Source organism: Ruditapes philippinarum, unplaced genomic scaffold (genome assembly GCF_026571515.1).
Source record: "Ruditapes philippinarum isolate M1 unplaced genomic scaffold, ASM2657151v2 ctg114_1_1_1_1, whole genome shotgun sequence".
NCBI classification, from domain to species: domain Eukaryota; kingdom Metazoa; phylum Mollusca; class Bivalvia; order Venerida; family Veneridae; genus Ruditapes; species Ruditapes philippinarum.
The window spans coordinates 411,205-428,175 of NW_026859562.1; the positions used below are offsets into that span (position 1 = coordinate 411,205).

Below are 16,971 nucleotides of genomic sequence, written 5' to 3' on the forward strand. Positions count from 1 at the left end.
AATAGGTCAAGGATTTCCACTTAGTGCTATTCACTGATTAAGCTGTTTAATTTTTGGTATTTAAGAATTGTTGATGGCGGTCTATAATCTTGTTCATGTTAAGAGTATAGAAAAAGCAGTAACATGTAGCTCACATTAGTACATTTGTTACACAGAAAGAAATGCTTTACATTAATGTATAGATCAAGATTGTCCAAACCAACAAGTACTTACTCCCCTGAATGGTGGTGGTGTCATTGTTTTCACTCAGAATTACAGCAGGAGGCCCCATTGAATTTACAAAAGTACAGTTCAGCCACCACATCATTCCTTGGCAGGCTGTCAAGCAGTTTACCAGTACCAGTTGCCTTCACTTTCACATGGAACTGATAAACTTCTATACATGCCAGAGCAGAGGTACAGTTTTGAATGACCATAGAAGGATTTTATGATTAATCACAATGAAAGTGACCTGCACCTTCCAAGAATCTAACCCGAATTGCCAGATTCGGTCAAATGCTCAACCTATTGAGCTAATCGAACAGTGTAATTCGTCACAAATGAAGTGTACACCTGGGTTTCCAACATTTAAGCATTATGAATTATAAAGGAAATACAATTGAAACATGCTTAAGAATTTATTATAAAATCCAACATGCACACATATTCATTGCACATACAATGTTTTTATATTGACAACTAAATACTTCATTAATATTATACAGGAATGTAAAGTTCATATGTAAATTATGTTATCACAGTCTTTATAAACAATATATTCTAACCATATATAATAATAAAGGTCTCTATAAAGGTCTCTAATCCTACCCAACAGTTTGCGTCAAGATTGGCTTGGATGTTCATCATTCTCTCTGAAAATAAAACGTGATTATGTAGGGATTAAAAACAACAAAAAACATAAAAAAGTTCACTATTCTTTCAATAGAATACATGCAATATTGAATAATAGTTATGATAGTGAATATTGCATGGGCTGTTTTGGCAGGTTGTATCACTCAAGTTAATAATGTAAATGGTTCTCCCATGACCCTGTGGGGAAAGTGTGAACCCCATTCAACACAATCTAAAAGACAGATAAAATCCATCAATGTTGCACATCCCTGTAATTTTCATTTTACTTTATTCAAATGCTTAATTACCTAAACATAGACTAGAATTGTATATGGATAGTTTACCTTTGACCAAGACATAGACTAGGATTGTATAGGGATAGTTTACTGTAGAATTGTATATGGATAGTTTACAGTTGTCCTAGACATAGACTAGAATTGTATATGGATAGTTTACCATTGATCTAGACATAGACCAGAATTGTATAGGGATAGTATACCATTGTCCTAGACATAGACTACAATTGTATATGGATAGTTTACCATTGATCTAGACATAGACTAGGATTGTATAGGGATAGTTTACCATTGTCCTAGACATAGACTACAATGGTATATGGATAGTATACCATTGATCTAGACATAGACTACAATTGTATATGGATAGTTTACCATTGATCTAGACATAGACTAGGATTGTATAGGGATAGTTTACCATTGTCCTAGACATAGACTACAATTGTATATGGATAGTTTACCATTGATCTAGACATAGACTAGAATTGTATATGGATAGTTTACCATTGATCTAGACATAGACTACAATTGTATAGGGATAGTTTACCATTGATGTAGAATTAGACTAGAATTGTATATGGATGGTTTACCATTGACCTACACATAGACTTGAATTGTATAGGGATAGTTTACCATTGAATTGTATAGGGATAGTTTACTGTTGATCTAGACATAGACTAGAATTGTATAGGGATAGTTTACCATTGATCTAGACATAGACTAGAATTGTATATGGATAGTTTACCATTGACCTAGACATAGACTAGAATTGTATAGGGATAGTTTACCATTGACCTAAACATAGACTAGGATTGTATAGGGATAGTTTACCATTGATCTAGACATAGACTAGAATTGTATATGGATAGTTTACCATTGATCTAGACATAGACTAGAATTGTATAGGGATAGTTTACTGACAGAATTGTATATGGATAGTTTACCATTGACCTAGACATAGACTTGAATTGTATAGGAATAGTTTACCATTGATCTAGACATAGACTAGAATTGTATAGGGATAGTTTACCGTTGATCTAGACATAGACTAGGATTGTATAGGGATAGTTTACCGTTGGTCATATTCCAAGCCATGATCACCAGTACTATCATAGTGAGATAAGTATTCTTGTTGAACATCTTCTTTGAAGTCTTTTATGAAATATGTCCAACATCTCACCACCTTGCTATCTACAAATAGTAAACAAATGTCATTATCATCCTTTTCCAAAAAATCTACAGAATGATTAGATTAGGCAATCTGTTCATATAGAATGGATATGAACTAACATAATGTCCACTATATACTGGTGTCATTGACAAGGCATTATCATAGCTTGAGGTAGTATTTAGAAAGTTAGAATTTCATTATGACAGGGTATATGACATAAAATATCTGAAAACCAAAAAAACATTGAAGTTACTTTATTGTAACATTCTTAATTAATTTCATTGATACTACACCAGAAATGTTTAAATAAAACTATTTGGTACATAATAAACGACAGGGAAGGTATTACCATTTTTACATTTTTTCATTATCTTTGTTTGTTTTTCTGATTCTGAACAAGTTATAATAGAACTAGTGTGTAACATTTGGTAAAGTCCTTCTGTACAATCTTGTCATAAAATCTTTTTTGACGTCACTGTTTTGTGCAGATCAGTAAATGCATTATGAATAAAGATCAATAAAGAAACATATTTGAACCTTTTATTAATTCAACTTCTATTTCTGTCCTCTCGTAAAATTCTGGATGTCCTTCAAAACGGTCAAGTTCTTTTAGGGAATCATCGTTAACTTGATATACTTCCCCTTTCACTGCCTTTTTTTTTACATGAAAAATAAAAAAAAATCAAACTGGGCTCTGTACAGTTGGTACAGTCACATATTCAGCAGGTCAAATTCATTCAAAGATGTTAATTTGTTTCTCCAGTGGTTACTTTAAAATGCATACTTATCAGCTGATTTCATATTTTATCATTTTACCTTAATTCTCCAAAAAAGGCACCCATGCATTTACAACTTCAAAGAATTTTTTTTATTTGGATAAATATGGTACATGAATATATACAACAGCCTTTCAAATAGTTCTAAAGCCCCTGTTTCTTTCAGGTTTGAACAAATCAATAATCAGTAAACAGAAAATGTTAAAATTGTGCAAGCATAATAAAGTACTAACGACATGTAAAATGTACTATTTTTATAAATGATACATGTTCTAGCAACAACTAAAATTATATTGAACTTGTATTCTGATACAACAGGTTTCAACATTGTTTGGTCACTTATTTAATCCCTTACCTTGTCTATAATCCCCAACCTTTCCCAAACTAAACATATACATGTATATGTATCTTAATTTTTCTTTGTTGCTTGAAATGAAAGAAATGTTATCACAAACTTATATATACATGTAATTTCTAATTGCATGTTACATGAATAAAACCCACTGCAGTTTAGATTGTTTGGGAAAGGTTGTGGTTATAGAGGGGGTTTGGACTGGTAGTGACCAATCAAAGCACCAAACACCTGTTCATACCTTGCCCTTTTCCTCCCTGTTCAATAACATAGGTAAGTTCCATTGATCTCTATTTATTATTAACGGGTACTTCTTACAGGTTTCTGCTAGACCTAGAAACTCTACACATGGTAGTGAATTCATAAAGTACTCATTTGGTTGACCTTTTTTCAGAGTCCCATACATAAAAACCATGTACAATGTCTCAGCCATGATTGAAATTAATCTGTCTCATTGAATCTAAACAACCTGAAATGATAGATTTTAAAAATGATATAAGTAGGTAAGGCAAACTTTTCTCAGTTTAATTGAACAACTATTCAAAGGTCCTTGTGAAAAGGATATATTTGATACTATTAGTAGTGTAGTAACATTGCTTTTTTTATTATTCTATGTATAACCCTAGACCAACCCAATCTTCCCATAGTACCAACTCAACAGATTTCAAATAAAAGGGAAGACATTTAAAATCCACTCAAAATAAATTTTTACTCTTTTAATTTTAAAAATTTAAGTTTCATATACATTTTAAGTATAAGATGTTCATTTTCATTTCCTATTTTAGTAGATATATGCCCCACCTCTCTAGAATCCACATTAGAAGACTCAATTAAGTCTGAAAATTGCTAGCAACACATGGAAAGCCTTAAACTTTGATGAATTTTTCTTTGTTGTTTGCAATGTTTTTATGGGTTCTTTTATGCAGATTTTTACAAATTATTATGTACAGTTACATATGTAGGGTCAGTCAGATGACAACATGTCTGCACTTTCATTTTGGTGCCAAAACAAAACCATCACATTGACTCAACAGTGTAATAATATACCAAAAATACTATCTCATTAAAGTCAAACCAATAATAACATTTAGATATGGATTGAGTTCTTTGGAGAGTGTGTTGTGAATGACTACTTAACAAGACCACAAGCTTTGTGAGTGTTCATGATTCATATGTTTATATTTCTCAATTCTTTTTGCAGGACCCACTTGGATATCTGTAATAGTTGGAATGGTTAATGATTGAGCATTTTAATTAAGTTTCATTTTACCAAAGAACTATAAACAAATGTTATATCTTTGACTTAATCACTCTTTATCTATCTATATGATCTATACCGTCTTGATCTTATACTAAACAAACTAATTGTACTGTACAACGAGAGCAAACAGGACATTTTGGCCCCAAACCAAATCGGCCCCAGTGGAAAAATCGGCCCCTGGACGTTTCGGCCATTTTCTGCAAGACGTTTCGGCCCTACTATAGTATATTGCTTGATTGATTAACAACAATTAATTTAATTACAATTAAACAATTATGACACTTTAATTCTTTAAATCATTATTTATTATCTTTTGATCTCTTGAACCATTTAGATATACGTTAATGTTTTTAAACGTGTAACAAACAATAAATGCAGGTTAATCCTTAATTTATAAAACAAACCACTAAAACTTCTGGATTAAGAAAGTTAATTACAATTTTTCCTTAGAAAACATTTATTATCTTTTGATCTTAATTAAACTATACGTAAATTTTTCAATGTGTAACTAGTTAACTGTTTATAGCTTTATGCTAATTGGCGGTAAGTAATATCAGAGAAAACTTCAAAAGATTTTGTTTGTTTGTGTATTATATTTTTTCAAAATAAAGTTTATGTTCTGTTCTGTTTAATTGTATTAATAAATTATTATCTATATATTTGTTTGTTTGTGTATTATATTTTTTCAAATATTAATAAAGTTTATGTTCTGTTCTGTTTGATTACTTTCCCCCTTCTATTCCTTCCCTACTATTATAACCTTATTCTTATACAAAATGATTTATACGGGGAAGTCAAAGACCGGGCCCGCGAAGCGGGTCCGGGCTTTGGCTTGCCCGGCTATAGACTACACGTGTATATTTAAAAGAAAATGAAATAAAAAACAATTAAAAAATATATAGAATTCTATACCTATCAATGAAATTTTCAGTGTCAGTTCTAGTTGGGCGCCGCCATTTACAATGTAATAGGCGGGGTATTCCGATAACGGAACAAATCTCAACTTTTCGGATAAATGATAATCGTCGAGTGTTCCGAGTGAAAACGGAAGCGGTGCATATAATACCGAATGACACTTTTAAACGGAAAGAATGAAAGGAATTCTTAACAACTTCCCCGTTCATAGGCTTTGCCTAAGTTCATATTATATATATCAATTGATTCATTTATTTATTGAAATGCTATGAATATACCGGTTTAAAAACACAGTACTTATTCTAGGGCCGATTTGGTAAAGGGCCGAAACATCTGGGGCCGAAACATCTTGGGTAATTTGGGGCCGATACGTCTTGGGGCCGAAACGTCTCGAAATCCAAAGAGATATTGTGCTATTTTGTGTCTGGGCAATAGCTTGCCTCTTAAAAAGCGTGATTCTAACCTAGAACGAAATATCTCAGAGAATCTGGCTTTGGCACGTCAATATATTTTGACCACATGTGGAAACTGCACCACCCCCATTTTGAGTACTCCAATATATCAGGCGTTACGGGCTTGTTATTATTTTTATGTCCGTCAAGCTTTGCCCAGAAGCAAAAATATCTCAAAGCGACGTCATATTTATACATGTAGGACTACCTGTCGTAAGTTTCGAATATTTCGTGCAGGTGAACATAGGTGCAAGAAATTGAAAGAAGAAATGTACAGAAGAAAAAAAGTAGTACAGTGGCGACGTCCCGATAAAGCTGATAATCACACTGTTTGTGTTGAAAGAAAGTCTAACACCCGATCTTTTTTCATGTCAACAATGATACAAAAGACGTAAAATTATTAAGGGGAGGTAACTTTGCAACGGAAATATTGATATAATATTTATAATGGAAGGCCTCTTTCTAGAGCTGAACATATGGTATAATTTCATTGCTATCAGTCTTGGACGACTAAAACTGTTTCTGTTTAGTTTAGCGCTTCATATCCAGTAAGATTTATGCACATTGCATAATTATGTGAAACGAAACACTGTATTATAGATTTATTTCCCTTTAATTCGTTGACGCCATTTGTATTGAAAAAAAGCGCATTTAACACTATCTAATCAGCTAATTACAAGTCCTGAATGTAACCTATTTTACGTTTTCCTTCATTATGTCTGATAGACATGTTGAAAAAACATCGATACGTGTTATATTATTGAAATCACAGGAAACTGAAGTGTAACAGAAAAAACAATTTTAAACATCTATAAAAACTTAAAAAAGGTAAGACATTTTGCAGATGATACTTTTGTCTAGACTACCTAACTATCAGATCCAAACAAGATGCCCAAACCCTTCAAGATGACCTACATGCTTTAGAAATATGGGGAAAATATAAACGATGTCTTTTATGAACAGTTTCCTGACAACGCTCCTGCTAGTCATAATCAGAATTGATTGTTTTAAAAGCAGTAACATGTAGATGCAGATAAAGACTGAATGTTTAAAGTGAAAAATAATCATTTTTCATTGACCTGCCTATAGTGTAATGTTAACATTTAGAGCGTCTTTATGCTATATTTGAATATTAACGCAAATGACGTCTTGTTAAAATATATGCATGCACGTCCATGCAATGGCGTTGCAAAAGCAGCACGGGACTTCAGGTGTGTGATAAATATATATATTTTGCCACGTTGAGTATGTTCAAGTTTCCATTTTTGTGTATTTCATAATAGATTGGTCATTGAATTTAATTAACTTTTCAACATGATGTACAATATATGTTATTATTTTTATGAATAATATGTTTATGTACTGTTTTTCAGACTGTGTAATTAGAGTGAGACATATGTGGCAAAATGTCTTTTTACATATCACCCCCAGGCGGCAATATCTCTTTGCAGAAATTGTCACAATTTGCTGTGACAAGGTTCAACTTTCTAGTCAAGGTAACATTGAAAATGATTGATGCATACCAACATGTCAATTAATAAATTTTGATTTGATGTTGTAAAGTCGGCATGCATTTAGTTGACTGGGATATTGAATTTGATAAAAATTAAAAATTGTTCAATGTTGACATTTAAGGCTTTCAGCTTTGGCATTATCTTTTTCTGACACAGATATTTTGATTTAGGATAATCAATTTTAATCAAGAAAATAATGCCAAAATAAGAGGAAAATTGAAAAGTACAACACATCAACACCAGAGCTGGTTGTTTTTTTACTGGTTTCGATTATATCGAACCTTCGTCAGGAGAAAATAATATTTTGAATTAAAAACTACAAGGCAATGTTGTCATTTCCAAGCCTAGGATAAGACAACCTTAGTCCATCAGGAATAGAACTTTTTGCATGACCCTCATTATTTCGTATAACATTCAAAAAGACTTTTGTGTACAAAAATAAACATATTTAGCTGTTTACTTAAATTTATTATAAAAAGTTATTTGATTTACAGATTTATGATACAGGAGGTGATAGGGTGCAAATATTTGATATTTTAAATGATGAGGAACAAGTGAATGAATCAGAATGTCTGATAGAGGGGACAGTGAAGGACAGACTGTCACACTTCATACTCAGGTTAATGGATTAAATTTAAATGTTTCTCTAGCTTTTACAAACCATATTTCATATGATATCAGAAAATGAAATGTATGAAACCATAATGGCATTTGTGTGTTGACAGTTCTAAATCTATACAGCTTCTCATTTTTGAATTCATTTCTTTATATACACTGACAGTGACAGTAGCGTAATGATGCAGTAATTTCTTGTCAATTGATACACATGCTACCATTTTTAGCAACTGACTTTACACATTGCACAAGTCATAATTGGTTTTATATCTGGTCCAGAACCTCCTGGTTGTTATTAGTCACATGTGAAACTTAACTATCATCATGAGTATTATGTGACTATGATGTAACTATGATGTCTTATTTTATGTTATCACACAAAATAACCTTTCTAACAAGCTAGATTTAGTTTTAAATGTTTTTAGAATGGTTATTTTCACTAAACCTGAAACATTTAAAAGTGGCAATGTTTTATAGTTATATCCAATCATGTTTAGAAGTAAATACCAATACATTAATAATTTTCAACATGAGGTGAGATATATGCAAGGATATTAAATGTAAATTTGCTGATACCTACCTTTACTGGTTTCAGCTAATTCATATTATGTTATGTACACATGTATATAGGTGATACTTATACTTTATTACCAATTTTTCTTCCAGACTAGCCTGTTGCTATGACAGAGATATGGCTGAATTTTTGGTGAAAGCAGAAACATTATTATTTGACTTCCGGTTCAATTGTATGACCGAAGATGAGCTTTGTAACCTATTTAAATCAGTAGACTATCCAAGACATGGTAGCAGAGCCTGTGATTTACCGTCATATGTAACACAGTTTTTGAAAACAATGTCTTTGATTAAAGGAGATAATAAAAAATGGAGGACTGTAGTCAAAAAGTACTTGAAGGGGGATATGGATTGTTTTATGCTACCATTTTTGACTGTGTTACAATTTGTTGCAACAAGACAGGTTGTGTTGAAGCATGGAATTGCTCATGTACCAGTCTGTAAACTAAGGGAAACTGTAACCAGTCTATTTGAAGAGCTCATACAGAAAGGTGTGAAACATGCAGCTAAAGTTTTTAAAACAGAAGATAAAAGGATAAAAATTCTTCTTAAAACAATAAAGGTTTGTAGAAAATGTTTCTCATTTAATCAAATGCAAAAATATGAAACAAAAATTTAACATCATGATTAATACTTTAATGTTTGTCAGTAACATATTGTGGGGAGTCTTACTAGTAACAATTGGCAAGGTCACAAACACAGTGTAATACTAAATCAAGAGTTACATGTACAATCTTTATACATGTATACATGTAGCTTAATTCACATTATGCATTGAGTTTATAGGACATTTTCAAGTTATCAATTAATCAATTATATAAGTAAAATAATTATGTAATACCAATTTATCAAGCTTATTGTGTTATGAAATGCCCATTAAAAAAACTATTTACTTTTTTAAATTAATTTCCTTGGGCAATGTTGTTATTTATCCTTCGTGCGGAGTAAATTATAAACTTGAAAAGATTTTTGGCGAAATATAAACTTTTTTCATTTTTACCTGTTCAGTATTATACATCTGTAAGAAATTTTAAATTTTGGTTATATTTTCACATATTTGTATTGTTATTTGTAGGTTATGTTTTACAAACATTACAAGGATAAATATCCAGGAAACCAGCACCATTATGATCTGTGTCACACAGAAGTAGACAATGTCTCTGAGATGTTCCCTCCATGTATGTCACATCTTCATAGGTCTCTGAGAATGTCACACAGGCTGAAACATCATTCCAGGGTTTTTAATCTTATACTGTCTATCTATTACGTAATATGTGTATGTAAGATCAGTCTTGCTGTTAGTTAATTTATTCACATCAAGTTAATTAATTCCTTCACATCCAGTGGTCTTGTATGTTTTATATTTAACTTAATTTATTTATCTATACACCTCCAGTATAGCTAGTTACTCAAATACTTAATAGCAATTAACATGAAACTTTGTATGTATAAATCTTGGTAAGTTGTACCCGTCACACCCATTTTTGGCTCTAAAGGTCAAGGTCACTGTTTTACTTCCAATAAGAAAACATAAAATTGGCCTTTTAAATCAAATGACTTTGAGCTTCAGTATTAATTTTCAAAAAATTGTGTGTGGACACACCTTGAAGTGTTCTACCTGCCACACTTTTTCCCGGGTCAAAAAATCAAAGGTCAAGGGCCTTCAATAAGAAAGCATTAAACTTGACATAAAATCAAAGTGCATTGAACTAGGTTCTTTATACTTTGTAAATGGATGAACTTTTATGAGTTCTACCTGTTCAATCCATTACATGTAAGCGTGGGTTCGATCCCCGGGAGATGCTTTGGTAGTTTAGCGCGGAGGAAGGTAGTCTAGTACTGGTGTAACTCTCCGGGAATGATGGTTAGGAAACTTTGTAACCCACCTATATGACTGAAATGCTGTTGGGAAAAGGCGTAAAATGAAACAAACAAACAAACAGATTAAGTGTTAAGAGGTCATTGTGACCCTTTATGCAATCTCTTTATTTCAAAATAAATAGTAGTTAAATATACAGGACAGAGAAAAGTGGAGGACACTGCTCCTTGAACAGTTGTGTTAAGTAGTGGCCCTTAACAGACAGTTGTTTACAGTATTCTTGCATTCTTGTCATTTTCCAGATAAGGGTAACACTTTATGCCATAATACATGTAATTTATTCCAGATCCAATACTCACTGTTTCTTAAGGAGATTGGGTTACCTATTCATGAAGCTTTAATGTTTTGGAGGAAGGAATACATGCAGTCTCCTAACAAACAAGATGGCTGCCAACATTTATGGTCAAAAGATGAAGGTAGATATACATACAACATCAGACACCTGTATGGTTTAGAAGGTTCAAGAATCAATTACAGGGGGCACTCTTGTGCTGCTTTACAAGTAAGTTTCTGTGTGAAATGTTAGAAAGTAATATTATTGCTATAGTATTAGTACATTCTTGTTGCTATAGTTTGGTTGTAAAACATTTTCCCCTCTAAATATGTTTATTGTTAAACCATTAGAAATTCTCTTTATCTGTAACAAAGTGACAAGGTGAGCTTTTGTGATTACCATTCGTCCGGCCGTAAACTTTTACTTTAAATAACATCTCCTCGTAAACCGCTTAGCCAATTTCATCCAAACGTCACAGGAATGTCCCTTTGATGGTCACCTTTAAAAATTGTTCAAAGAAATTAATTCCAAGCAGATCTCTGTTGCCATGGCAACCAAAAGAAAAAAACTTGAAAAATCTTGTTTAAAAAAAAACCCAAAGAGCTAAGATATTTGGCATGAAACATCTTCTATTGAGTGTCTACTAAGTGTTAAAAAAAAAAAGCCCTTGGTTCAAAATTGGCCCCACCCCAGGGGATAATTGATTTTCCTTATATATATATAGGTAAAACTTAAAAAACTCCTTTCAAAAATCCAGAGCTTAGATATTAAGTATGATAGTGAGTGTCTACCAAGTTTGCTCAAATAAAAGCCCAGGGGTCAAAATTGGCCCCGCCCTGGGAGTCATTAATTTTCCTTATATGTATATAGTAAAAAATTTGAAAATCATCTTTTAAAAAACTCAAATAGCTATAGTTTAGATATTAAACATGAAACATCTTGTAGTTGGTGTCTACAAAGTTTGCTCAAATAAAAGCCCTGGGGTCATTGATTTTCCTTATATATATAATACCTTTAAAAAAAATCCAAAGAGCTAGAGCTTAGATATTAAGAATGAAAAATCTTCTAATGAGTGTCTACCAAGTTTCTTTTAATTAAAGCTCTTGTGTCAAAATTGCCATCGTCCCATGCAGTCATCGATTTTCCTTATATGTATATTATAGTAAAAACTTAAAAAATATTCTTTAAAAAACAGAAAGAGCTAGCGCTTAGGTATTAGCATGAAACATCTTGTGAGTGTCTACTAAGTTTGTTCAAATAAAAGTCTTGGGGTCAAAATTGGCCCTGCCCTGTGGGGTCATTGATTTTTATGCCCCCGCCATGTAATGGCCGGGGCATATAGTGTTACCCTGTTCCGTCATTCTGTCATTCCGTAATCATCAGTTTCCGTTCATTATCTTAGTAATGGTTGCACACATTCAACTCAAATTTGACATATGGATAATTATGTCATAAAAAAATACAGGTCAAGTTCGAATTTGGTCATGGTTCGATGATATTTGGCAGAGTTATGCCCCTTTTACTTTGAAAATAATATGAAATTTTCAGTTTCCGTTCATTATCTCCCCAACGGTACAACACATTCAACTCAAACTTGACATATGTATATGCATGAGAAAATACAGGTCAAGTTCGAATTTGGTCATGGTTTGATGATTTTTGGCAGAGTTATGGCCCTTTTACTTTAAAAATAATATGAAATTTTCAGTTTCCGTTCATTATCTCCCCTACGGTACAACACACTCAACTCAAACTTGACATATGGATATGTCATGAGAAAATACAGGTCAAGTTCGAATTTGGTCATGGTTCGATGATCTTTGGCAGAGTTATGCCCCTTTTACTTTAAAATAATATGAAATTTTCAGTTTCTGTTTATTATCTCTCCAACGGTACAACACATTCAACTCAAATTTGACATATGGATATGTTTTTGGAATACCCAGGGCAAGTTCGAATTTGGTCATGGTTCAATGATTTTTGGCAGAGTAATGCCCCTTTCACTTTAAAATAATATGAAATTTACAGTTTCTGTTCATTATCTACCCAACAGTGTTACATATTCAACTCAAATTTTACATATGGATATGTTAAAGGAATGGGCAGGTCAAGTTGGAATTTGGTCATGGTTCGATGATTTTTTGGCAGAGTTATGACCATTCCCCTTTGAAAATAATATAGATACATCTTAGGAATAAGCAGTTTAAGTTTGAATTTGGTCGTGGTTCACTGATTTTGGACAAACTTATCTTTCCTGAATGTTGGAAAAATTTTGAACTTTCAGTTTCAGCACTCATACTTTTGTGGAAATGTATGTAGCCATTATTTTGGCTACAAATATGCAATATGCTATTTTCAAAAGGTTAAGACTGAATAATTTCAGTGCCTTGAACATTGTATGAAAATGGTTTGTGTTAACTTTGAAAAGTTTTAAGGGCTTTGAACTTAAAATGAAAAAAATAATTTGTGCAAACATATTGGGAACTAAATATTATAACATCTGAAATTTTGGCTGCATGCGGGGGCGTCCGTGGCATAATGACACATTTCTAGTGTGCACATCTTTTGGAACTGTTGTTTTCCCTAAGCAATAGCAACCAGTTATTATTTAACACATGCACTATTTCAGAAACAAATAAGAACTTTGTGATATCAGTTAAAGAATAAGATTTTATAAATAAGATTTTTTATCAGCTTTTATTTATAGTTTACAATATTACTTGTTCTTTGTCGTAGAGAGTTTCTATATTCAGGTGAGCGATTTCAGGGCCATCATGGCCCTCTTGTTTTTTTGTGTTTGTTTTTGTTTTTTTTGTTTTTATGAGCAGTCAATATGTGGTCATGTATTTAATGTTTTGATAGATATGTAGTATTATAAACAGCAGATTCATCTACATTGTATAATCTTTGTTACCGTGACTTCGAAAATGTTGTAATATGGTAAGATTTTATTTTATTCTGAGTATTTAAGATCTTATACAGTGTGCCAGAAATATTTGTTGATATCATTCACACCAAAATATACATTGAATGTAAGTTAATCTATTCAAGGAGAATTACCATGGTCCCCATGAGAATAGTGGATGCCCATTCAGCCATTTTGATTCTTCTCATATGTTGGACTTATTATACATGAATGGAATATCATCTGCTTCATCTACAGAAAAAATACTGAAGCTTTCTGAAGAGAAACAATATTCACAAGCTTGCACTCTATACTTTATGCTAAAAATACAGGTTTGATTTTAAAGTTATAATATTATCCCGTATGTTTGCCATGTGTTCAAAGTCATAAGTAGGTCTTTTAAATAGAACTAAGAAGAGGTATATTATGAGTAAAAAGTATTCAAAATAAAAAAAAATCAGTTATCTTGTACTACTTACTCATGTGAAGAAATTAGCAGTTCTTTACAGATAGAACTTGTACATAATTTGATTTCATTATTTAGTAACTGCCAACCTGTAATTTCTAACAAGCAAGGAAAACAAATAGGAACAAGTCTGAATTTCACTGGTTTAGGTATACATAAAGAATTTTGATCATTCACAATGTGTACAGAATGTTTACCTCTTCTTTTGTTGCAATATCTTTCTATAAAATGTCATTGTAATTTTTTAATTTGTAGTTTTTTTTAATGTGGATATTTTTATTGTAGAAGAAAGAATATGAGACTGGATTGCTGAAGAAGATTAATCACAAATACTGTGACAAATGTGAAAGTCCTGAGTCTAAGGCTGAACTTGTCACAGTCCTGGGGAATTCACACCAGGACAATGTTATTAACAACAATGACATAGTTGGAACATGTACTCCTTGTGACACTGAATGCAACCATCCAGACACTTCAAGCTGTATTTCCCATGATAGAATTCAGTTCAATCAGAAAAAGTGTTTATGTGACAGTAGTAGACAAACTAGTGAAGATGATGTGATCCCAACAACAAAATCATATAATCATGGTTTTGTAATCAAGCACAAAAGCATTCACAAAAGAAATGGTAAAACTTGTTCCTGTCAAAGTGTTGTATCGGACAAATTAGTGAAAGATACAGCTTCAGACAGTGATCTTTCAAACTGTGATTGCTTTGATGTTGAGAACATAGCAAATACTAAGTTAAGTGAAACAAAGTTTGATGGTAAGAAAGAAATGATGGATTGTCATGAACATAGTGGAGACAATATGAAAGTAGTGTTGAAACCTGCTGAATATTATAGCAAGTTTAAATTAATCTTAAATGAATTAAAACTATGAAGAATAAAGTATTTATTTGTTAAGCTGATACTAGTATTTTGTTACGATATGTAGTCACAACAGATTAAATATTTAAAGGAAGCTGTGTGTCTGTCAAATATTTGGATATGAATATGAAAAATTATGTGGCTTCATTTGGATATGAATATGTGGCTTCATACATTTCTACTTGCCAATCCAGCAACTTGCCACATAGGAATTCAAGGAAATGAAAAAAATACAATGAAGATGCTTTAGCAAAAGAATCATAAAATTCTAAAATAGTTACCAAGTAATGAAATTTAACCTTTCATTTGTAAATTGATGTCATCTAAATGAAAAAAAAGGACAAAAGTGTTTACTAACAAACTTCATTATATCAGCACCTGTCTTGACATAAAACTATCTCTTCTAAACCATTAATTATGTACAGGAAATAAATTTGTATTCTATTATTTATTTCTAATATTTAACTAACTTGTGACATTTGTACTTGATAATTATAGCATTTGGCGTGGCATTAATGTGTCAATGTGCCTTTTATTCTAAACAAACAACAAACAAATAAATTTGGATAAAAAGTTGATGATGAATATTGGACAGTTTTGATCTCACCATTAAATAGCTATTTGTGCACATGTGAGTTGAGCGGATATTTTGGAAAATGTCTACCTAAACTCTTGGTCTGTAAACTACATTTTAATTTGTGTAGAATCATTAGGCTAGAAAATCTTTAACAAGAGGACAATTATATCGGCCTTTTATCACAGTAACGGACAATTTATATCAATAATTATACATGTAAATGAAAATTGGGTATTACCGGGTATGTCAAAACCTAGGTCAACTGATAATCAAACTTCAAGTCTGCATCTGATATATTAAAATTCACTGGTTATGAATGGTAGCTATATTAACGGCAATAGTTGCTATAAAAAGTCAATTGTTGGTATACAAGATACAAGAAACTTTATTTTAAGTTGGTTTACATATTACAATGAACATTAGCTAATAAGCTATTTACCGACAATAACAAAGGCATAAAACATATTTACTAACATATAACAGTTCTGAAAATAAAAACATATAAAACTATGTAAGTCAGTGGTTGCTAAGGGAAGTCAAGGATTGCTTTGAAAGTCACTGACTGCTGAAGAAAGTCAGTGGTTGCTATGGAAGCCACTGGTTGTAAAGAAATGTCAGTGGTTGTTATAGAAGTTACTGATTGCTAAGGAAAGTCAGTGGTTGCAAATGGAAATCAAATGGTTGTTGTGAAAGTCACTGAAATTAAAAAAAATTAAGAGATGTCTGTGATTGCTGTGGTAGCATGAATGTTAATTTTTGCTGAGAAAAATTGATTATTGCTATGAAAGTTTATAGTTGCTACACAAAATCAGTTGTTGCTATGGAAGTTAATTACTAATTGTTGAGGAGAGTGAATGGTTGCTATAGAAGTGCCTGGTTGCTCTGCGAAGTAAATAGTTGTTATAAAAGTCAGTGGCTGCTAAGGGAAGAAAATGGATGCTGTGGAAGTTACTTGTTGCTTTGGATATCACTAGTTGCTAAGGGAAGTCAATGGTTGCTATGGAAGTCACTAGTTGCTATGGAAAAACAAATTTGCCTTGAAAGTCACTGGTTGATCTGGAAAGTCAACAATCAATGGCTGCTACAGAAAGCCAATAGTTGTTTTGGGACTTGTTGGTTGCTAAGGAAAGCAATGGTTGCTATGACATTAAGTGGTTGCTTAATCAGTTTTAACCCCAGGGCTATTATTTGCTAAAACTTAATTAAATAGCATTCTACTTAAAATCTTTCATGCCAAATATCTAT

At 32.1% G+C, this 16,971-nt stretch overlaps 2 protein-coding genes across 6 annotated transcripts; one reads left to right on the forward strand and one right to left on the reverse strand.

Moving 5' to 3' along the window:
• Positions 1 to 604: 604 nt before the first annotated feature.
• LOC132757022 (gamma-glutamylaminecyclotransferase-like) lies at positions 605 to 6,461 on the reverse strand. Of its 3 annotated transcripts, none has more exons than XM_060748199.1 (5): positions 6,349 to 6,461; positions 3,668 to 3,895; positions 2,836 to 2,950; positions 2,201 to 2,318; positions 605 to 851 (listed from the first exon to the last, which is right to left on the reverse strand). In XM_060748199.1, exons 2-5 carry the CDS (start codon positions 3,857 to 3,859, stop codon positions 821 to 823), a joined length of 456 nt encoding a protein of 151 aa, XP_060604182.1. In that variant the 5' UTR covers positions 3,860 to 3,895; positions 6,349 to 6,461; the 3' UTR covers positions 605 to 820. The 3 variants fall into 3 exon arrangements, with proteins under 3 accessions (XP_060604182.1, XP_060604184.1, XP_060604183.1); XM_060748201.1 differs by having other exon boundaries at positions 6,381 to 6,441; XM_060748200.1 differs by having other exon boundaries at positions 6,263 to 6,405.
• Positions 6,462 to 6,658: 197 nt separating this feature from the next.
• LOC132757021 (uncharacterized) lies at positions 6,659 to 15,190 on the forward strand. Of its 3 annotated transcripts, none has more exons than XM_060748196.1 (8): positions 6,659 to 6,882; positions 7,428 to 7,550; positions 8,063 to 8,187; positions 8,850 to 9,318; positions 9,832 to 9,993; positions 10,922 to 11,137; positions 13,961 to 14,146; positions 14,566 to 15,190. In XM_060748196.1, exons 2-8 carry the CDS (start codon positions 7,461 to 7,463, stop codon positions 15,160 to 15,162), a joined length of 1,845 nt encoding a protein of 614 aa, XP_060604179.1. In that variant the 5' UTR covers positions 6,659 to 6,882; positions 7,428 to 7,460; the 3' UTR covers positions 15,163 to 15,190. The 3 variants fall into 3 exon arrangements, with proteins under 3 accessions (XP_060604179.1, XP_060604181.1, XP_060604180.1); XM_060748198.1 differs by having other exon boundaries at positions 6,684 to 6,742; XM_060748197.1 differs by lacking the exon at positions 6,659 to 6,882 and adding an exon at positions 6,935 to 7,265.
• Positions 15,191 to 16,971: the final 1,781 nt, after the last annotated feature.

Coding starts and splice junctions, on each gene's coding strand:
- LOC132757022 (XM_060748199.1), bottom strand. CDS start 3,859: ATGGCTGAGACATTGTACATGGTTTTTATGTATGGGACTCTGAAAAAA. Junction 2,319..2,835: donor AGAAGTTGAATTAATAAAAG/GTTCAAATATGT, acceptor TACTATTTGTAG/ATAGCAAGGTGGTGAGATGT. Junction 852..2,200: donor GGCTTGGAATATGACCAACG/GTAAACTATCCC, acceptor TTTTATTTTCAG/AGAGAATGATGAACATCCAA.
- LOC132757021 (XM_060748196.1), top strand. CDS start 7,461: ATGTCTTTTTACATATCACCCCCAGGCGGCAATATCTCTTTGCAGAAA. Junction 7,551..8,062: donor GGTTCAACTTTCTAGTCAAG/GTAACATTGAAA, acceptor TTTGATTTACAG/ATTTATGATACAGGAGGTGA. Junction 14,147..14,565: donor ACTTTATGCTAAAAATACAG/GTTTGATTTTAA, acceptor TTTTTATTGTAG/AAGAAAGAATATGAGACTGG.